The sequence below is a fragment of the Mugil cephalus genome, chromosome 22, assembly GCF_022458985.1.
Source record: "Mugil cephalus isolate CIBA_MC_2020 chromosome 22, CIBA_Mcephalus_1.1, whole genome shotgun sequence".
In the NCBI taxonomy this organism is placed as follows: Eukaryota; Metazoa; Chordata; class Actinopteri; order Mugiliformes; family Mugilidae; genus Mugil; species Mugil cephalus.
Genome location: NC_061791.1, coordinates 235485 through 258060, shown reverse-complemented (window position 1 = coordinate 258060; position 22576 = coordinate 235485). Strand labels below are relative to the sequence as shown.

At 51.4% G+C, this 22576-nt stretch overlaps 1 protein-coding gene across 2 annotated transcripts; it reads left to right on the top strand.

The window, feature by feature from the left end:
• The first annotated feature begins 294 nt into the window (after positions 1–294).
• On the top strand, positions 295–22058 carry lrp6 (low density lipoprotein receptor-related protein 6). 2 transcript variants are annotated; one of them, XM_047575751.1, is made up of 23 exons: positions 295–605; positions 2825–3221; positions 7512–7709; positions 8000–8196; positions 9107–9238; positions 9492–9888; positions 9968–10139; positions 11963–12179; positions 12852–13141; positions 13925–14151; positions 14226–14410; positions 15567–15893; positions 15982–16184; positions 16282–16511; positions 16586–16776; positions 16946–17155; positions 17883–18008; positions 18092–18328; positions 18410–18520; positions 18607–18837; positions 18935–19071; positions 19211–19308; positions 19564–22058. In XM_047575751.1, exons 1-23 carry the CDS (start codon positions 551–553, stop codon positions 19877–19879), a joined length of 4884 nt encoding a protein of 1627 aa, XP_047431707.1. In that variant the 5' UTR covers positions 295–550; the 3' UTR covers positions 19880–22058. The 2 variants fall into 2 exon arrangements, with proteins under 2 accessions (XP_047431707.1, XP_047431708.1); XM_047575752.1 differs by having other exon boundaries at positions 19470–19584.
• Positions 22059–22576: the final 518 nt, after the last annotated feature.

The following is a 22576-nucleotide window of genomic DNA, read 5'->3' as shown; positions in this document are numbered from 1 at the left end:
GCCCAGGTCTGAGGGGGCCCGGGTCTGAGGGGCTCCAGGTCTGAGGGGCTCCAGGTCTGAGGGGGCCCGGGTCTGAGGGGGCCCGGGTCTGAGGGATAAACTAGTCCCACAGCAGCAGCGGACTCCGGGGCCTCTGGACTCTGGTTCTGAGGGCGTCTCCTGGATGAAACCCGAGCCTGAGAGCATGAAACCCAACAACAATAGAGGGGGAGGACGGGGGAGGATGGAGGGGAGAGGGCGAGGGGGAGGCGGGGGGAGAGCGGAGGGGGGAGGACGGGAGGACGGGAGGAGGCGGGGGGAGAGGCTCCTCACAGCGGAAGGAGACGACGGAGCTCCCGCAGGACAATGTGAGAGTTGATCGGACGCAGTCAGCGAGCAGCCAGCCGGGATGGAAGCGGGGACGGTGTAACGAGCCCCGGACCAGAACCAGAACCCGAACCAGAACCCAGCCGAATAAAAAAGCGTTTTCCGGGCCCCAGGAAGCGGCCGCAGCGATGGGAATACTGCGCTGAGGAGGAGCCGCGGCGGCTGGGCCGAGAATCGGGGAAAGATGGGTGTCGAGCTGCGGACTCTGTTGTTGTGTACTTTTTGTTTCCTCATACGAGGTGAGTTGTTGCTCCAGTCCGGCTCCGCGGCCTCGGCCCCGGCTCCGGGGCTCTGTGCGCGGGGGGAAGCGGGGTTAGCGGCCGCTGGAGGAGGTTTTCTCGGTGGGTTTTTGGAGCTCGGCCCGGGGCCCACTGGGTCCCGTTTCTCCCGAGCGGAGCTAGCGTTAGCCGCGTTAGCATGCTAGCGGGATAAAACCATAAACACAACTAGCGTTAGCCGCGTTAGCATGCTAACGGGACAAAACCACAATCACAACTAGTGTTAGCCGCGTTAGCATGCTAGCGGGATAAAACCACAAACACAGTCCGTGTTAGCCGCGTTAGCTGGAAAAACACCCCCCCCTCCCCAGAGAACCTCCGCGGCGCCGCTGCCCCCCCCGCACATTTCACCCTTTAATGCTTTTATTTATCTCAGTTTGGAGCAGATGGAGACAGTTTAACTTATTATTTGATAACTCGTATAACTTATGAACAGGATCGGGAATAGCACAACAAAAGCTATCAAAGCAAGTCACTCCGCTAGTTAGCAGCTTAGCATGTAGCTAACAGGTTGGCTGAAAAGTAAAACCCTTCAAAATAGACGTAACCTCTTAAAAAAGATCCGATTAAATATTATCAGCTGAAAAAAACTACTATTAACTTTAAAACGTTGCGATAAAGCAGATTAGAGCAGATATTAAAGCGAAATACATGTAAGAGAAAACTTTGAAAACACTTCAACAATAAAAACAAAGTTGAAAAGTAAAAATGTTAATTAAGATTTAAAGTGGAATTAAATATGAAAAAGAAGAACAGAAGAACTAAATTATCATATCAAGTTTTATATCTAAACTAAATAAATATTCAGATAAATTAGATTAAACAGATCATCTGGAAAAACTTCAACAACAAAAACAAGGATGAAACAGAAAAATGTTGAATTAAATTTAGAATGAAACAGAAAATAAGCAAAGTGAATAAGAAGGATCAGAACAGGTTAGTGTGATGTTAATAAAGCTAATAAATAAACTGTATGTTGTGTTATCAACAGTAAAACACTCAGATAAATAAGATCAGATCAGAATTTAAAAGTCAGTTTGCCTTTTTACAGTTAAAATAGTAAAACTGTTGATTTAACTTTAGGTTGAAACTGAAATGAAACGAGTAAAAGAACATGTTTGTATAAATAAAACCGTCCAGGCTGGAAATAAACTTAACAGGCACGAAACTAAAATAAAAGTTGGTCAGTAAAAGGCTGAATAAAAGTATCTGCAGGAACACGTCTCAATGGTCTGAAAATAAAACTAAAAATCTTTTCTAAAGTAAATAACATCTAAAAACCTGCAGGTCTCTGTGTGTTCAACCAGTTAAAACATCTTCAAATAGATCTGGAATATTTTAATATTATATATCAACATTGATCATTTCTGTTGTTTTACTGGATTTTAATTAATTTACAGTTAATTGACTAATATTCAGATTAGTTAGAAGTTCAGTGAATAAATGAACTGACCTGGGGCTGATTATTATTATTAATATTATTATTATTATTAATATTATTATTATTATGGATATGTTTCCTGGCTTAATCTGTCAGATCTTTTCTCTGTCAGATAGAAAGAGGAAGAATTATCCACTCTGTTCTGAATCATCCGTTAATCCTTTAATTACCAAATAATCAACTTTAACACATTTCAACATCTTTGGATGAAGAGTCAGACTTTAAACTAAAGTTAATTCCTTCAGGCCTGTTGTTTGGTTTAGTTTGAGACGTCTGTATGAACAGAAACAAGACATGCTAGCTGTTAGCTTCTCCATTAGCTTCTCCATTAGCGTCCCAGCGGTCCAGATATTTACCAGCGTCTTTAATGAATCGTGTCTGTTTTGATGTTTGGTTTTAGGTTCATTTCCGTAAACTTTAAAATAATTCACATCCTGCTTTTAACTGAAAGAATCAGTTAAAAGCTTTTAATGAAAGATGAAACACGCAACCAGATGAACCTGGTCGGTTTAACAAAGCCGGAACCTGAGACCAGAACCAGACCCAGGACGTCCCCGGACCTTCATCTGGGCCCCGGAGGAACTGGTTCTGGATTGTTTCCTGATCTTAGTTTGTGGTCGCGCTGTCTTCTTCGTTGGTGTTTTGTGACAGCCATGTCTTCCTGGTTGTTGTTGTCAGTGTTTTTTGTGTGTCCTCCTGAGCGTTTACCTGTCTCCGTCTCCGTCTCCGTCCCGTCCAGGTGAACCCCTGCTGCTCTATGCGAACCGGCGGGACCTCCGGATCGTGGACGCGTCCCACGAGAAGGCCAACGCCACGGTGGTGGTGGGGGGGCTGGAGGACGCCGCCGCCGTGGACTACGTCTTCTCCAAGGGCCTCATCTACTGGAGCGACGTGAGCGAGGAGGCCATCAAACGGACCTTCTTCAACCAGTCGGGCGCCGGCCCGGTCCAGACCGTGGTGCCGGGCCTGACCTCCCCAGACGGACTGGCCTGTGATTGGTTAGGGAGTAAACTTTACTGGACGGACTCAGAAACCAACCGGATCGAGGTGGCCGAGCTGGACGGGTCTCTGAGGAAGGTCCTGTTCTGGCAGGAGCTGGACCAGCCCAGAGCCATCGCCCTGGACCCGGAGAGAGGGTGAGCCTCTGGGGACGGGTCCAGTCTCAGACCTTAGCCTTAGCATGTCTTTATATTAGCGTAGGACAATACTTTAGTGGTCCCCACTGGGGACAAATACTCTCTTCATGGTGGCGTGTCCTCATGTTGGTGTCTCCTCATGTTGGCGTGTCCTCATGTTGGCGTGTCCTCCTGTTAGCGTGTCCTCCTGTTGGCGTGTCCTCCTGTCCTCCTGTTGGCTTGTCCCCATGTTAGCGTGTCCTCCCGTTAGCGTGTCCTCCCGTTAGCGTGTCCTCCCGTTGGCGTGTCCTCCTGTTAGCGTGTCCTCCTGTTGGCGTGTCCTCCTGTTAGCGTGTCCTCCTGTTAGCCTGTCCTCATGTTAGCGTGTCCTCATGTTGGCGTGTCCTCCTGTTGGCGTGTTAGCGTGTCGTCCTGTTAGCATGTCTTCCTGTTAGCGTGTCTTCCTGTTGGCGTGTCCTCCTGTCCTCATGTTGGCGTGTCCTCATGTTGGCATGTCCTCCCGTTAGCGTGTCTTCCTGTTGGCGTGTCCTCCTGTCCTCATGTTGGCGTGTCCTCATGTTGGCGTGTCCTCATGTTGGCGTGTCCTCCCGTTAGCGTGTCCTCCCGTTGGTGTGTCCTCATGTTGGCGTGTCCTCATGTTGGCGTGTCCTCCTGTTGGCGTGTTAGCGTGTCCTCCCGTTAGCGTGTCCTCCTGTTAGCATGTCTTCCTGTTAGCGTGTCCTCATGTTAGCGTCTCTTTTTGTCCTCTGACCTGGTTCATCAGTGTTCGTGGTTGAATCCAGTTTCTCCTGAACATTTTCCAGAGAAACGTGAAATGAAACTTTTACTTTTCTGATTCTCATAAATCTCAGTTCCTGTTGAAACTTGATACGAGCTGGTTTTTGTTCTTGGTTCATGATCGTAGTGAAACCTCCTCCTCCTCCTCCTCCTCCTCTTCCTCTCCTCCTCCTCCTCCTCCTCCTCTCCTCCTCCTCTTCCTCCTCCCCTCTCCTCCTCTTCCTCTCCTCCTCCTCTCCTCCTCCTCCTCCTCCTCTCTCTTCTCCTGCTCCTGCATCCTCCTCCTCCTCTCTGCTGTCCTCCTCTGCTCCTCCTCCTCCTGCTCCTCCTCCTCCTCCTCCTGCTCCTCCTCCTCCTCCTCCTCCTCCTCCTGCTCCTGCTCCTCCTCCTCCTCCTCCTCCTCCTGCTCCTGCTCCTCCTCCTCCTCCTCCTCCTCCTCCTCCTCCTGCTCCTGCTCCTCCTCCTCCTCCTCCTCCTCCTGCTCCTCCTCCTCCTCCTCCTCCTCCTCCTCCTGCTCCTCCTCCTGCTCCTGCTCCTCCTCCTCCTCCTCCTCCTCCTCCTCCTCCTCCTGCTCCTCCTCCTCCTCCTCCTGCTCCTCCTCCTCCTCCTCCTCCTCCTGCTCCGGGGAGGTGCTGGATTAGCATGTACATCCATTAGGAGCAGATAAAAGAGGCTGTGATGTGTTCATTAGTTTTATTTAAATGTGTCGCTCTGTCTTGGTGGATGCGCTGGTGTCGGAGATAAAAGTCTCTGAGCTGGTTCCTCTTTGCTCTGGTTGGTTCTGAGTCGACCTTGACTTTAGGATTCATTAATAATCATTTAACGTTCACATTTATTTCTGCTCCAAATTAAACAAACTACAGGTCAAACCAGGTGGAAATGCTCCTTTGAAGCTTTTACGTTTAATCAAATAACCGTCACATTCAGACCAGAATAAATGTTCAATACACTGAACTAAAATTATTTCAACCTTCAGGTTTCAGACTCTGAATTAAACTAAATAAATAAATCAGAGTTGATTTGATTTCAGAGTAAATTTATCTTTGGTCTTTTAATCTGTGAACCCGGAGAAACCGGTGCTTATTAGATTCATAGAAGAAGAAGTCGTTTCCATCAGTGTTTGTCTCCAATCTGGAGAAGCACCGAGTTTATTTAGACCTGGACCACGGAGACCTGGACCACAGAGACCACGGAGACCTGGACCACGGAGACCTGGACCACGGAGACCTGGACCACGGAGACCTGGACCACAGAGACCACAGAGACCTGGACCACAGAGACCTGGACCACGGAGACCTGGACCACGGAGACCTGGACCACGGAGACCACGGAGACCTGGACCACGGAGACCTGGACCACAGAGACCACGGAGACCTGGACCACGGAGACCTGGACCTCAGAGACCTGGACCACAGAGACCACAGAGACCTGGACCACGGAGACCTGGACCACAGAGACCACAGAGACCTGGACCACGGAGACCTGGACCGGGTTCACTATGGAGAGACTCCTTCCTGGACCCGCCTCCTCCTGAGGACCCGCTCCACCTGAGGACCCGCCTCCTCCTGAGGACCCGCCTCCTCCTGAGGACCCGCCTCCTCCTGAGGACCAGCTCCACCTGGAGGAGGATCACACTAACCCGGACGCGGGCTCTGGTTTTATTGGAGTTCCTCCTTTAGAACCAGATGAAAAGCTGGCATCATGTTTCCCTCTAAACCCCCTAAACTCGGTCTGGATTAAACGCTGGGTCCTGGTTGGCGTGTGGCGCAGAGTCAGGTCTGGTTCTCTAAATCCAGGCTGGAACGCGGCGCTGGCCCCGGTTCAAGGAGGATGATTAATGCATCAGGTACCAAACACAAAGCAGCTCTGTTCTCTGTGGCCTCGGCTGCTTTGTTCAGGAACGAGGAGAAAAACCTCCTCTGGAACCAGGACCCAGGAGGCCCCGGGTCACCTCCTCCCGCCTGCTCCTCCAGACCTCACCTGATACCCCCCCCCCCATAATAATAAATATAAAGATAAACATAAAGATCATTATGATGATGCAGCTTTTATCGTTCCAGTGTTTAAACGAACTTTAATTCCTTTAACATTTTAGCTGTAAATGTTTGGAGCTTTTAACATAAACACAATGAAACACAAACTGTTTCCTGTTCAAACATGACATCACTGCTCTAACATTAATAAGCGGTGCGTGCTAACGCTAATGATAGCGTCATCGTTAGCCTTAAGCTAATGCTCATGTTTACAGCCAGTAAGTGCTTCCAGACTCAGAGGCCGTTCTTCATTCTTCTGTTATATTTTCCATTGTGCTGTGAAGCTGCAGAGTTTAACAAAGCTTCAGAGATAAAAACCACGACGTCCGTCTCTGGTCCATCACAAATAAGTCATTGTTTTTATACCGTTTATCAGCAAAATGAAAAATATCCCAGAATGTTCAGTTTAGTGAAGTAACTAAATGATCATTGTGTTGTTTCTGGGTAAAAAGTGTATGAATTATTAACAGTGATGAAACCTACAAGACAGAGTCCAGCACTAGTCCCAGTTCAGCACCGTGTTTGTCTCTGTTCTGCTTTTACCTGTCGTTGTTTTTAGCGTTTGTTAGCGTGACAGCGTTAACGTTAGCGTTTGTTAGCGTGACAGCGTTAACGTTAGCGTTTGTTAGCGTGACATGAGCTTGTAGTTCCCACACAACACATGAAAACCTAAATTACACTATGACAGGATTTAAACGCATGAATGAGGAAAAAGGATTTAATCAGAAGAGCTAATGAGGAATATTACAGGACCCTCATAATCACACACGGGGCGGCCATCTTGGATCAGCTTCAGGCTTCGTTCGTGTTCCAGTTAAAAGTTTGTTCCTCCAGAAGCTTGAACCATCGTCCGTCCCTGGAAGACGACGTCCTTTCATTCGTCTTTTCACTGACTCGCTGTTGCTTTGGGACTTTTCTGTTTTGTGTGTTTGTTGTTTCTTAATGTTTGTGTTAAACCGGCCCCTGCACACACAGTCGTGCTGTCGTTGTCTCTTTGTGTTTGGTGAAACCAGACCAGCTGATTCTTTCCTTTTGTCTGGGTCTGAATGAGATGACGTGTCGCGGCCGGACGCTCGCTTTCTGGGTCACGTTCATTTAGAGACGTGATGATTCCAGCGTCTCTGGATCAGCTCAGTCTCATCACAGGAAACGGATCAAATGTTCTTCCTCTTCTTCCTCTTTCTTCTTCTTTCGCTTCTTCTTTGGTTGGTTGCCTGGCAACAGCAGCATCCCTGTAAATGTACCTGTGAGTGGGTCCATGTAGGTGATGTTGATCTGGACCAGGGTCAGAGACTCGGACTCAGACTGGACCAGTTTAAGCCTCGTTGTCTCAGCTCTGGGTTCTTGCCTCGTGTTTCTGTTCTGAATAAAAATCTAAAGAATTATTCATCACCAGTCGTGGAGCTTTTATAACCTGTGTCTGTCTGAGATTCTCAGTGTCTCCGGTCTTCGCTGATCTCGTCCTCTTCCCGTCCCCCAGGTTCATGTACTGGACCGACTGGGGCGAGGTCCCAAAGATCGAGCGGGCCGGGATGGACGGGACCAGTCGCTCCATGATCATAGACAAGGAGATCAACTGGCCCAACGGCCTGACGCTGGACTACAGCCAGCAGAAACTGTACTGGGCCGACGCCAAACACAACTTCATCCACCGCTGCAACCTGGACGGGTCCTCCAGGTACTGAACTCATCCTAGAACCAGACCAGTAACACAACACAGTAACAACCTGCAGATAACGACAAGACGTTTTCCATTAGTTGGAGAGAAAAGAAGAACAAGTGGATTAGAGAAAGTTTGCATTGAATAAACTGAATAAACTTTAAAGTGTCAGTGTTTTGTTCTGTGGGTGATTTAATAAACGGAGTTTGTTGGTTTTAGTGTAAAACTGATTAGGACATTGCTGCGGTGGGTCAGACCCAGAGGACGTCTGTCCCGGGACCACGTCCCTAACGCTGTGTGTCTTGCAGGGAGGTGGTGGTTAAGGGGGAGCTGCCTCACCCCTTCGCTCTCACCCTCTACGAGGACACGCTGTTCTGGACCGACTGGAACACTCACTCCATCCACTCCTGCAGGAAGCAGACGGGCACCGAGCAGCGCGTCGTCCACGCCAACATCTTCTCCCCCATGGACATTCACGTCTTCAGCCCCAAGAGACAAGTCCTCCGTGAGTCCGGCCCCCCACTACACACACACACACTCAGACACACAATGAGACACACTATAACACACTGAGACACACTCTGTAACAGACACACACACACTGAGACACACTAACACACTATAACACACACTAACATACACTGACACACACTAACACACACTGAGACACACACTAACACACACTGAGACACACACACTGAGACACACTAACACACTCTATAACAGACACACACACACTGAGACACACTAACACACACTGAGACACACTCTGTAACAGACACACACACACTGAGACACACTAACACACTATAACACACACTAACATACACTGACACACACTAACACACACTGAGACACACACACTATAACACACACTGAGACACACACTGAGACACACTAACACACTATAACACACACTAACACACACTGAGACACACACTAACACACACTGAGACACACACTGAGACACACACACTATAACACACACTGACACACACTGAGACACACTATAACACACACTGACACACACTGAGACACACTGAACACACAGATAACAAAGACTAACACACATCACTCACACACAGACTTCACCACGACATCATTAACACCTATACACCACAAACTACGAAACCCCAATAATGACAGATTAAAACCAACAGACATGAGCTCAGGAAATAAGGTGACATGTCTCCGGGTCATGTGACGTGTCCCCGGGGTCATGTGACGTGTCCCCGGGTCATGTGTCGTGTCTCCAGTCATGTGACGTGTCCCTGGGGTCATGTGACGTGTCTCCGGGTCATGTGACGTGTCTCCAGTCATGTGACGTGTCCCTGGGGTCATGTGACGTGTCTCCGGGGTCATGTGACGTGTCTCCAGTCCGGTGGGTCATGTGTCCATGTGTTGTCGTCCTGCAGAGAGTAGCCCCTGCTCCCTGAATAACGGAGGATGCTCCCACCTCTGCCTCCTCTCTCCTACGACGCCTTTCTACCGATGCGCTTGTCCCACCGGAGTCCAGCAGCTGGAGGACGGGAAGGTCTGCAGAGACGGTGAGGACGTCTTCATCTGTTCGTTTATGTGATGGGGACAGTGCACGTTCATGAACATGTCTCCGAGTAATAGATGGAAGTACAACAAAAACAACAAAACCTTCATTAGCTTGTTGTTTATTTTCATGAACGACATGATAGAAAACATGGAAATAAAATAAAAATAGAACATTATTGGTTCCTGGTTCAAAGTTAAAGAGACTTCGGGACGTTGACCCTGACTCCAGACATTTATTCCTCCCTCCTCCTCCAGGTCCGACCCAGATGCTGCTGCTGGCCCGGAGGACCGACCTTCGGCGGATCTCCCTGGACACGCCGGACTTCACCGACATCATCCTGCAGGTGGACGACATCCGTCACGCCATCGCCATCGACTACGACCCGGTGGAGGGCTACATCTACTGGACGGACGACGACGTGAAGGCCATCCGCCGCTCCCTGCTGGACGGCAGCGACGCCCAGTTCGTGGTCACGTCTCAGGTCAACCACCCCGACGGCATCGCGGTGGACTGGATCGCCCGGAACCTGTACTGGACCGACACCGGCACCGACCGCATCGAGGTGACCCGGCTCAACGGCACCATGAGGAAGATCCTGATCTCCGAGGACCTGGACGAGCCCAGAGCCATCGTCCTGGACCCCGTGGCCGGGTGAGTCCGAGACCCGGCGCTGAACACGGACTCCGCCTCTTTGTCTGACTGGTTGTGACCTTCTTCTTCTGTGGTGCAGGTACATGTACTGGACGGACTGGGGCGAGGTGCCGAAGATCGAGCGGGCGGACCTGGACGGGACGGAGCGGGTGGTGATGGTCAACACGTCTCTGGGGTGGCCCAACGGACTCGCCCTCGACTACGAGGAACGCAAAATCTACTGGGGAGACGCCAAGACCGACAAGATCGAGGTCCAACTTCTAATTCATCTAGTTTCATGTTCGTTACAGAATGAACAACATCCAGAGTCTGAACTACACAGATGTTGGTTGTTGTTAATACGTTTGTCCTGGAGGGGGCAGTGTTGCCACCAGGAGATAAGACCTGACTCAACCAAAGAAGAAGAAGATCTGAACTAGTCCAGAGTTTAGAGATGCTAATGGTGATGCTAGAGGAGATGCTAATGGTGATGCTAGAGGAGATGCTAATGGTCATGCTAGAGGAGATGCTAATGGTTGTGTTAGAGGAGATGCTAATGGTTGTGTTAGAGGAGATGCTAATGGTCATGCTAGAGGAGATGCTAATGGTTGTGTTAGAGGAGATGCTAATGGTCATGCTAGAGGAGATGCTAATGGTTGTGTTAGAGGAGATGCTAATGGTCATGCTAGAGGAGATGCTAATGGTTGTGTTAGAGGAGATGCTAATGGTTGTGTTAGAGGAGATGCTAATGGTGGTGCTAGAGGAGATGCTAATGGTGGTGCTAGAGGAGATGCTAATGGTGGTGCTAGAGGAGATGCTAATGGTGATGCTAGAGGAGATGCTAATAGCGATGCTAGAGGAGATGCTAATGGTCATTCTAGAGGAGATGCTAATAGCGTTGCTAGAGCAGATGCTAATGGTGATGTTAGAGGAGATGCTAATAGCGATGCTAGAGGAGATGCTCATAGTGGTGCTAGCGGAGATGCTAGTTTTATTATCCAACCACGAACAGTAAATAGGAAGAAAACTAGTCCCGTACAAATAGGTCTTTTCTTCTTCTCCTTCTTCTTCTAATTCTTCTTCTTCTGTGGTGTGCGTGCTCACGCCTCCCCCCATGTTGCTAGGTTATTTTATTTCTCTGGTTTTCCTCTCCGGGGTGGCGGACCTCCCCTCTGACCAGGACCTGAACCCGTCTGAGCCTTCCAGCCCCGACCGAGGGCCCCTCTGGCCTCCCTCCCTCCCCCCTCCCTCCCCCCTCCCTCCCCTCCTCACACCCCTCCCCCTCCCTCCCTCCCCCTCCCTCCCCCCTCCCTCAGGTTCCTCGGAGGACCCAGCTTTTGTGGCGAGGTCCAACATCTGGTTCCGATTGTGGCCGGGCCTCCAGCTGCGGTCGGCTCTGTTTAGAATAGACCCAGAATCTGTGGCCTGGGCTCCAAACCAGCGGAGACCTTTTGGCTGAGGCCATCGCGCCGAGGATGGAAACTTCGCTTTATATTTATACGGCTGCGAGTCTGAGCGCGGAGGATGTTTCTGGGAGATGGCGGCCGGCCACGCGGGGGCTGTTCTGGAGGCAGCGCCGAGATTACAGGCCTCACTGGGTTTTCTTTTCTACAGATTCCTCACATTTTTCCAGTGTTGACACTCGGAGGCTCAGCTTGTTGTTTGGATCAGAGGTGGACACGTCCAGCCTGAAACCAGAGACACGTTATTATTATTAATTATTATTATTAGTATGTTTAGTTCTGTTACATGAAACCAAACCAACATAATTAAAATAATGTGTTTATACTGTGTCAGGATCAAACTGGATTAGACCTGCAAGTGTTGATTAAATAATAAGTTTGTAATTAGTGAACGGAGAATCTGTGACTCATGGAGCTGGAGGAGGATGAGGAGGAGGAGGAGGAGGAGGAGGAGGAGGTGGAGGAGGAGGAGCAGGAGTAAATGTGTCGACCATATGCTGCTGTTTGTTTGCTCCATCTGTTGCTTCTAATTAGCGGCGCTACGAGCTCTAGTGAGCGCGCTCCGTAGCGAGGCATGCTGGGAGCTGTCGGCCATGTTGGCAGGTTTTAACGGTCCTGGTGTCCTCCTGCAGGTGATGAACATGGACGGGACGTCCCGCCGCGTCCTGGTGGAGGACAAGCTGCCTCACATCTTCGGCTTCACGCTGCTCGGGGACTTCATCTACTGGACGGACTGGCAGCGGCGCAGCATCGAACGCGTCCACAAACGCACCGCGGAGAGAGAGTTCATCATCGACCAGCTGCCCGACCTCATGGGCCTCAAGGCCACCTACGTCAACCACGCCCTCGGTGAGTCCTGTTAGAGCCGCACAGGGGGAGGAGCCTAACGCTCCACTTCCTGGAACCAGGACGTAAACAAAGGCCTCATGAAAACCTCACAGTATTTACGTGTTTTATCCTCAGGAAACGGTTCCGGTTCCTTATAAAAATAATATCAGCTTTGTCCAAAAACAGAGCCTTTTTATTTTTAAGGCAGTTTGTGACGTGTTAATTGGAAATAATATTAATTTAAATGATATAAATAAGAAATAAATGAACCAGTGTTGAAGGTTCACTTCCATCCATGCAGCTATAGAGCTAAGGAGGCTAAGCTAATTAAACACTCACTGGAACCAAATGAAGCACCCGGATCAGTCTGGATACTACCGTTAGCATCATGGTACTGTTAGCATCATGGTACCGTTAGCATCAGCACCGTTAGCATCATGGTACTGTTAGCATCAGCACCGTTAGCATCATGGTACCGTTAGCATCAGCACCGTTAGCATCATGGTGCCCAGTATCAGGACCCATCCCTGGGCAAGATCCTCGTCTTCTCTGTGTCCTCCCTGTCCTCCCTGTCCTCCCTGTCCTCCCTGTCCTCTGTGTCCTCCCTGTCCTCCCTGTCCTCCCTGTCCTCCCTGTCCTCCGTGTCCTCCGTGTCCAGGTCTGTCTGGTGATGTCTCTTGTGTCTGTCCTCAGGGACCAACCCGTGTGCTGAGAGTAACGGCGGCTGCAGTCACCTGTGCCTGTTCAAGCCTCAGGGCGTCCAGTGTGGATGTCCCATCGGCCTGGAGCTCATCGCGGACATGAGGACGTGCATCGTCCCGGAGGCCTTCCTCCTCTTCTCCCGACACACCGACATCCGCCGCATCTCCCTGGAGACCAACAACAACAACGTGGCCATCCCGCTGACCGGCGTCAAGGAGGCGTCCGCCCTCGACTTCGACGTCACCGACAACCGCATCTACTGGACCGACATCACCCTGAAGGTGGCGCCTCCTCCTCTTCCTCCTCCTCCTCTTTATCATCCTCCTGCTCCTCTTCACCCTCTTCCTCCTCCTCCTCTTCATCATCCTCCTCTTTATCCTCCTTCTCCTCCTCCTCCTCCTTTTCATCCTCCTCCTCTTCATCCTCCTTCTCCTCTTCATCATCCTGCTCCTCCTCCTCCTCCTCTTCATCCTCCTCCTCCTCATCCTTTTCATCCTCCTCCTCTTTATCCTCCTCCTCCTCATCCTCCTCCTCCTCTTCATCCTCCTCCTCCTCCTCTTCATCCTCCTCCTCCTCATCCTTTTCATCCTCCTCCTCTTTATCCTCCTCCTCCTCATCCTCCTCCTCCTCTTCATCCTCCTGCTCCTCCTCCTCTTCATCCTCCTCCTCCTCATCCTTTTCATCCTCCTCCTCTTCATCCTCCTTCTCCTCTTCATCATCCTGCTCCTCCTCCTCCTCCTCTTCATCCTCCTCCTCCTCATCCTTTTCATCCTCCTCCTCTTTATCCTCCTCCTCCTCATCCTCCTCCTCCTCTTCATCCTTCTGCTCCTCCTCCTCCTCCTCTTCATCCTCCTCCTCCTCCTCTTCATCCTCCTGCTCCTCCTCCTCCTCCTCCTCTTCATCCTCCTCCTCCTCCTCTCTGTGCTCTTGTCTCGTCCATGTCCCTAATGTCGGTCAGAGTCATACACTCTTTCATCTTTTATCTTTTCTATCTGTGTAACGGTGGAAGGTTCTGGTTCTGACTGGTTAGCTAACGGGCTGTAACGGTCCCTGTTCCTGTGCAGACCATCAGCCGGGCCTTCATGAACGGCAGCGCCCTGGAGCACGTCGTGGAGTTCGGTCTGGACTACCCTGAGGGGATGGCGGTGGACTGGCTGGGGAAGAACCTGTACTGGGCCGACACCGGCACCAACCGCATCGAGGTGGCCAAGCTGGACGGGCAGCACCGGCAGGTCCTGGTCTGGAAGGACCTGGACAGCCCCCGGGCTCTGGCCCTGGATCCGGCCGAGGGGTGAGTACAGGCACCAGCTGGAGGTCCAAGTCCATGTGAGACCCGGTCGGTTCTGACCCGCGTCCTGTCCTCAGGTACATGTACTGGACCGAGTGGGGCGGGAAGCCCAAGATCGACCGGGCGGCGATGGACGGGACCGGGAGGATCACGCTGGTGGCGGACGTGGGCCGAGCCAACGGACTCACCATCGACTACGCAGAGCGGCGCCTCTACTGGACGGACCTGGACACTACGCTCATCGAGTCCTCCAACATGCTGGGTAACCACGACAACAGGACTAGTCTGGGGCTTAGACCAGGACCCAGATCCCTAAAGAGACATGTAGCTCCCAGCTCCTAGTCTAGAGGAGTCTGGTCTGAGGAGGGACTCCAGGACAGGAGCTATGATGTTAGTGAGGAGGGGACATGTCCTCCTCCTCCCCACCAGGGGGCGATATGTGTCCTCTCTGTGGGTTAATCCCACGTTAATACGGCTCCTTTCGTTCATGTGTCAGACATTTTAACAATAGTGGATTTTGTTAATCTCGTATGTGATGTGGAGCAGATAGATGGTTCTTCTACCAGCTCTGTTTACCTTCTTCTTCTTCTTCTGCGACTCTTTCTTGGATCTTTGTTCCGGGTCACACGCCAGCCTGTGGGAACCTGTGGGAACCTTTAGGAACCTGTGGGAACCTTTAAGAACCTGTGGGAACGTTTAGGAATCTTTAAGAACCTGTGGGAATCTGTAGGAACATCTAAGAATCTTTAGGAACCTGTGGGAACCTTTAGGAACCCGTGGGAACCTTTAGGAACATCTAAGAACCTGTGGGAATCTTTAGGAACCTGTAGGAACCTGTCGGAACCTGTGGGAACCTGTGGGAATCTTTAGGAACCTGTGGGAATCTTTAGGAACCTGTAGGAACCTGTGGGAACATTTAAGAACCTGTAGGAATCTTTAGGAACCTGTAGGAACCTGTGGGAACATTTAAGAACCTGTAGGAATCTTTAGGAACCTGTAGGAACCTGTGGGAATCTGTAGGAACATCTAAGAATCTGTAGGAACCTGTGGGAACCTTTAGAAACCTGTAGGAACCTTTAAGAACCTGTGGGAACGTTTAGGAATCTTTAAGAACATGTGGGAACCTGTAGGAATCTTTAAGAACCTGTGGGAACCTGTAGGAATCTTTAGGAACCTGTGGGAACCTTTAGAAACCTGTGGGAACCTTTAAGAACCTGTGGGAACGTTTAGGAATCTTTAAGAACCTGTGGGAACCTGTAGGAATCTTTAAGAACCTGTAGGAACCTGTAGGAACAGGGTCCAGGTCTTAGACTTTGTTCTGAGTCTCATTATTAAACGTCGTCCTCGTGGTTGTCCAAGTTGTCTTCCTGTCGTGTCGTCCTCCTGAGACTCTGTGTCCTCTTGTCCCCGTCCTCCAGGTCAGGACCGGGAGGTGATAGCCGACGACCTCCCTCACCCGTTCGGCCTCACCCAGTACCAGGACTACATCTACTGGACGGACTGGAGCCAGCGCAGCATCGAGCGGGCCAACAAGACCAGCGGCCAGAACCGCACCGTGATCCAGGGCCACCTGGACTACGTCATGGACATCCTGGTCTTCCACTCGTCCCGGCAGGGCGGCTGGAACGCCTGCGCGTCCACCAACGGACACTGCTCCCACCTCTGCCTCGCCGTCCCCGTCAGCAGCTTCGTCTGCGGATGCCCCGCCCACTTCTCCCTCAACTACGACAACAAGACCTGCAGCGGTGAGCGTTAGCCCAAATGCTACGGGATAAATGCTAGCAGCCGAAGCTAAAGGCTAAACACGCCCGTCTGTCCTCCTGTGTCCTCCAGCCCCCACCTCCTTCCTGCTGTTCAGCCAGAAGACGGCGATAAACCGCATGGTGATGGACGAGCAGCAGAGCCCGGACATCATCCTGCCCATCCACAGCCTGAGGAACGTCCGGGCCCTGGACTACGACCCGCTGGACAAGCAGCTGTACTGGATCGACTCCAAGCAGAACGTGATCCGCCGAGCGCAGGAGGACGGGAACCAGGTCAGGACACCTTCACTCATACGTCTCTCTGTGTGATTTATGTGTTATTTATGATGGTGGCTTCATTACGTCCCGTCTCCGTCCCTGGTCCACTCAGAGTATGACGGTGGTGTCCGGGTCCCTGGGGGGGTCCGGGTCCCTGGGGGGGCCCAGCGGGGGTCTGCAGCTCTACGACCTGAGCATCGACATCTACAGCCGCTTCATCTACTGGACCAGCGAGGTCACCAACGTCATCAACGTGACCCGGACGGACGGCAGCCGGGTGGGCGTGGTCCTGAGGGGGGAGCACGACAAGCCCCGAGCCATCGTGGTCAACCCGGAGCGGGGGTGAGTGTCCTCCCCCTCCCCCTCCTCCTCCTCACCTCCTCCCCCTGTCCTCCCTAACGTCCGTGTCCCCCCAGGTACCTGTACTTCACCAACCTGCTGGAGCGTTCTCCGAAGATCGAGCGCTGCGCCCTGGACGGGACGGAGAGGGAGGTTCTGTTCTTCAGCGGCCTCGGGAAACCAGCGTCTCTGGCCGTGGACAACGAGCTCGGGAAGCTGTTCTGGGTCGACTCGGACCTGAGACGCATCGAGAGCAGCGACCTGTCCGGTCAGTTAGTCCACCCCCCCCCCCGAGCCCGGCCTCACCCCCAACCTCACCCCCAGTCTCCCCGTTAAGTTTGTTCCTGAAGGTTTTTCCTTGTTTTTGTTTTTCCCCTCCTCCTCCTCCTCCTCCTCCTCCTCTCCTTCTTCTTCTTCTACTAAATGATTGAGCGTAGGAGCCAATCGGATCGTGATCGCTGACTCCAACATCCTGCAGCCGGTCGGCCTCACGGTTTTCGGGAACCACCTGTACTGGATCGACAAGCAGCAGCAGATGATCGAGCGCATCGATAAGACCACGAGGGAGGGACGCACCAAGATCCAGGCCCGGATCGCCTACCTCAGCGACATCCACGCCGTCCACGAGCTGGACATGGCCGAGTACAGTGAGTCCACGCTAATCCGGTCTAATCTGGTTTGATCTGGTTTGATCTGGTTTAATCCGGTTTAACCCGGTCTAACCTGGTCTAATCTGGTCTAATCTGATTTAACCTGGTTTAATCTGGTTTAACCTGGTCCAGTCTGGTTTAGTCTGGTCCAGTCTGGTCTAATCTGGTCTAATCTGGTCTAATCCGGTCTAATCCGGTCTAATCCGGTCTAATCTGGTTTGATCTGGTTTAACCTGGTCTAATCTGGTCTAACCTGGTCTAATCTGGTCTAATCTGGTCTAATCTGGTTTAACCTGGTCCATTCTGGTCTGATCTGGTTTAACCTGGTCCAGTCTGGTTTAACCTGGTTAAACCTGGTTTAATCTGATTTAACCTGGTCCAGCCTGGTTTAACCTGGTCTAATGTGGTTTAATCTGGTTTAATCTGGTCCAGTCTGGTTTAACCTGGTCTAACCTGGTTTAACCTGGTCCAGTCTGGTCTAATCTGGTTTGATCTGGTTTAATCTTGTTTAACATGGTTTGATCTGGTTTAATCTTGTTTAACATGGTCTGATCTGGTTTAATCTTGTTTAACCTGGTTTGATCTGGTTTAATCTTGTTTAACCTGGTTTAATCTGGTTTAACCTGGTCCAGTCTGGTCTGATCTGGTTTAATCTTGTTTAATCTGGTTTAACCTGGTTTAACCTGGTCCAGTCTGGTCTAATCCTGTTCGATCTGGTTTCCAGGTAAACATCCGTGCACACTGGATAACGGCGGCTGCTCTCACATCTGCATCGTGAAGGGGGACGGGACGACTCGGTGCTCGTGTCCAGTCCACCTGGTCCTGCTGCCGGACGAGTTGTCCTGTGGAGGTAAAACCACTTCCTGTCCCGAATGAACGACGTTTTGGGTCTGGTCCTGGTTCATGTTGATGAGGTTCCTGTGTTCCTCCTAGAACCCCCCACCTGTTCCCCGGAGCAGTTCTCCTGCACCTCTGGGGAGGTGGACTGCATCCCCCAGGCCTGGCGGTGCGACGGTTACCCCGAATGTGACGACAGCAGCGACGAGGACGACTGTCCCGTCTGCTCCGAGGACCAGTTCCAGTGCGACAGCCGCCAGTGCATCGACCTGAGCCTCCGCTGCAACGGGGACGTCAACTGCCAGGACCGGTCCGACGAGAACAAGTGTGAAGGTGAGACCTGGACCAGGACCTGGGAGGACTCGGTGCTGTGGCTCCAGGACCAGGTCTAACAGAGTCCCTGTTTGTTTGCAGTGCGGTGTCCGGCCGACCAGTTCACCTGCTCCAACGGTCAGTGCATCGGGAAACACAAGAAGTGTGACCACAACACGGACTGTAGCGACAACTCGGACGAGATCGGCTGCTGTGAGTCTGTCCCCCCCCCCATGTCTCACCTCTGTCTCCGTCCTCAGACCCCGCCTCTAACCCCCCGTCTCCGTCTCTGTCCTCAGACCCCACCGAGGAGCCCCCGCCCCCTCCCAACAACACCATCGGCTCCATCGTGGCGGTGGTCATGGCTCTCTTCGTGGTGGGGGCCATCTACTTCGTGTGCCAGCGCGTCCTCTGTCCTCAGATGAAGGAGGACGGGGAGACGGTCACCAACGACTTCGTGGTCCACGGCCCGTCCTCGGTGCCTCTGGGATACGTCCCCCACCCCAGCTCGCTGTCCAGCTCGCTGCCAGGTGGGGGCGCACTTCACAGTCTGTTTCCCTCAGGGAGTGGCCCCCCCCTCCTCCCCTGTCCTCTAACGTGTCCTCTAACGTGCCCTCCTGTCTCCAGGGATGTCCCGGGGCAAGTCAGTGATGGGTTCTCTCAGCATCATGGGGGGCAGCAGTGGCCCCCCCTACGACAGAGCTCACGTCACCGGAGCCTCATCCAGCAGCTCGTCCAGCACCAAAGGGACGTATTTCCCCCCGGTCAGTCCCAGCTTCACCCTCCTTTACCTCAGTGTGATGATGATGATGATGATGATGTTGTTGTTGTTGTTGTTGTTGTTGTTATTGATGATGATGTCCTCTCTGTCCTCTCTGTCGTCTCTGTCGTCTCTGTCTCCAGATCCTGAACCCTCCTCCGTCTCCAGCCACCGTTCGTTCTCAGTACACTATGGAGTTCGGTTATTCCTCCAACAGTCCGTCCACTCACAGGTCCTACAGGTACCCGCCCACTTCCTGTTTACATCCTCTTCACTTCCTGTTTACATTCTCTTCACTTCCTGTTTACATTCTCTTCACTTCCTGTTTACATTCTCTTCACTTCCTGTGCGCCTCCTCTTTCCTTCTTTCCTTTCATCCTTCCTTGTTGTTGTTATTGGCAGTAGTTCCGTCCTTTCCTTCCTCTCGCCTTGTGCCGGGTCGTCATGGCGACGGCGCTCCTCCATCTTTTGACCCCTTCCTCTTCCTGTCTTCCAGCTACCGCCCCTACACCTACCGCCACTTCGCCCCCCCCACCACCCCCTGCAGCACCGACGTATGTGACAGCGACTACACGCCGGGACGCCGGGCGCCGCCCAAGTCCAACGGCTCGGCCGCCGCCGCCGCCACCAAGGGCTACACCAGCGACCTCAACTACGACTCGGAGCCTTTCCCGCCCCCGCCCACGCCACGCAGCCAGTACCTGTCGGCGGAGGAGAACTGCGAGAGCTGCCCCCCGTCGCCTTACACCGAGCGCAGCTACTCCCACCACCTCTACCCGCCGCCGCCGTCGCCATGCACGGACTCGTCCTGAGCCGCACAAGCTCCGCCCCCTCACTGTAAATAGCAATTGTGCATAAATGAGGAATAAAAACGGGAAAGAGAGACTGAGGAAGAGGAGATCAAAGGGAAACCAGGAGCTGCAGAATTTTTGTACATTGAAAGAGAGAGAAGCATATTTATATATTTTCTATACAGTGTTTACTGATGACGTCATAGAGGTTTGTATTAAGACATTTGTACATTTTTTAAGAAAAGGTTTTATTAAAATCATCACAGATCTAAGTTGCCTTAAAGCAGGAGAGGAGGAGAAGCTGAAGGACATTTAACTTATCTGATGCCAAATATGACCGGAGGAGGAGGCGGGGCAGAGACGAGCTCCTCCCCCCGCCGCCGCCACGCCGCTCGGCCGCCATCTTGTCGGTACTGGCTCCGTGCTCGGACTCGTCCTCTTGTCGTGGTTGAGAGGACGAGTCGTGAGCAGCGACTGAAAGGCACATATCACATATTTATTGGTGGACGAGTCGTCTCCTCCGGCCCCCGGGGGGAGGAGAGGGAGGAGGGGGAAGGAGGGGGGAGGAGGGGGAGGCGGGAGGCGGGGGAGGCGGCGTGACCCACATCCAGACGTCCAGACCTGGTGTGGACGTCCAGGATGGAAACCAAAAGCTGTGGTCCTTCAGCTGGAGGACTGTGTGCCTGCCTGCAGCATCATAGTATTTTTGTACCGTATATTGTGTAGATATCGTATTTATAAGCTACTCTAGAGAATCAGTGTAAATCTCTCCATTCAGCCTCGCACTACCTTTCATTCCCTCTTTTTTTATATCGCCTCATTATATTTTTCTACAGACGCTAATGGTGACAATCTCAGATCAGTCCACAGCAACACGTCCACGTCTGGGACCGGGACCTGGACTGGGGACCGGGACCGGGGACCTGGACCGGGACCGGAACCGGGACCGGGGACCTGGACCTGGACCGGGACCGTGACCGGGACCCGGCTTTAATTCTCCAACGTTCACATGTTTGAGCCTCGGAGCTGATTCAGATCTTTAGTCTCTGTCATAACGTTTGATGTTGAGATTCTTTGGTTTCAACGGTTTTTGTTTGTCCTGGTTCTGGTTCTGGTTCTGGATCGTATTCAGATCAGACGTCGTGTCTTTCAAACGTCACCAGCATAAACCTGAAGACAATCTGACACGTTTGGTCCAGATCCTCAGAGACGAGCGATCGCTTCAACTTTCACTTTCTCCCAATGAATCTCATTAAAACCTGGACATTTGTCTCGTCCCAGTCCTCGTCCCAGTCCTCGTCCCAGTCCTCGTCCCAGTCCCCGTCCCCGTCCCCGTCCCCGTCCCCGTCCCAGTCCTCGTCCCAGTCCTCGTCCCAGTCCTCGTCCTCGTCCCCGTCCCAGTCCCCGTCCCAGTCCTCGTCCCAGTCCTCGTCCCCGTCCTCGTCCCCGTCCCTGTCCTCGTCCTCGGCTCAGATCTACCTGTGGTACATTCAGCTCATCTTCTCTGGGACACGTTCTCGTTTCCTGACTGCACTTTACAGGATTTTATTGTTTTTTTTAATTTCGGTACAAAAAGAAAAAACTGAACAAAAATAGAAGAAGAAGAAGAAGAAGAAGCGTCGCGGCCGAGTGGAACGAAGAGACAGTGAAGCAGATTAGACTGAAAGCATCTTTTATTGGTCGTGTTGTGACGAGTCACAGCTTTTTACACTAACTCCATCTGATCTGATCTAAAATGAGGATTTTTGATAAAAGATGATTATTTTTTACCAGCTGACGAGCAGGAGGTTTCCATGACAACGGTTTGACAGATGTTTGTGGTGAACGTGGATGAAGATGGTCACAGGAAGTAGAAATGTTTAAAAAAAAAAACACTAAAAGAAAATGGTTGAAACGGTCATTTTTAAAATTTAAAAGCACTTTTGTCTCCGGGTTATTTTTTATTTTTAAGGGTCGACAGGAAACAGACGCTGGTGTTTCCTTGGTGTCGATCTCATGGTGCTTCTGTCGGGACAAACCAACATTTGGTTTGTCGCGTTTAATTTCCTCTGACTGGACGTTTGTATGACTTTACCTGTAAACCTGACTCCAGATGGACCTGTACAGCCCATCCAGCTACTCACCAGCTGATGTAACTCATCAAATGCTGATTATTTTCTTTTCTTTTTGTTAAATATAAAGTGAGTGAACTTCTCCCTCATTGTCTGTCTCATTGATGACTCAGTGAATCTATTTATTTACATATTTATATATTACACGTGTGTCAGTTTATGTTCAGGACTATTTTATAAAAGATGGAACAAACTGAAGAAGACGAAAATATGAATTAACAATTTTTATAAGTATTTAGTTTTTATAGACACTTTAGTCTAAAACAATAAAGGAGGAGACGGTAAAAATTAGGTCGACATTTTATGACGTCACTCATAGGTATCAGTTTTGATTTCTGATTTACCGTAATAACTTATGAGAGCCAGCGCCCTGTGTTACCGCAGTCTGTTCAGATTGATTTCATCCATAAATTATTCACAAACATCAACACTTACCGGAATATTCTTTTATAAAAACCTTTTTATTTGAAATTTTGTTCACATACAACAATAATCGACACATACCGACCCGCAGGTGTGAATATAACCTCAGGTTAGATATTAGCGAGGACCTCCCTGAGCCAGACATTATGTGGCCGCCCAAGGCTCAGGACTCGGATCCATATCG

Excerpts from the sequence above, each read along its gene's own strand:
- lrp6 (XM_047575751.1), top strand. The coding sequence starts at position 551 with ATGGGTGTCGAGCTGCGGACTCTGTTGTTGTGTACTTTTTGTTTCCTC. Across the intron at positions 12,180-12,851 it reads CTACGTCAACCACGCCCTCG|GGACCAACCCGTGTGCTGAG; the intron begins GTGAGTCCTGTT and ends GTCTGTCCTCAG. Across the intron at positions 14,152-14,225 it reads GCCCTGGATCCGGCCGAGGG|GTACATGTACTGGACCGAGT; the intron begins GTGAGTACAGGC and ends TCCTGTCCTCAG.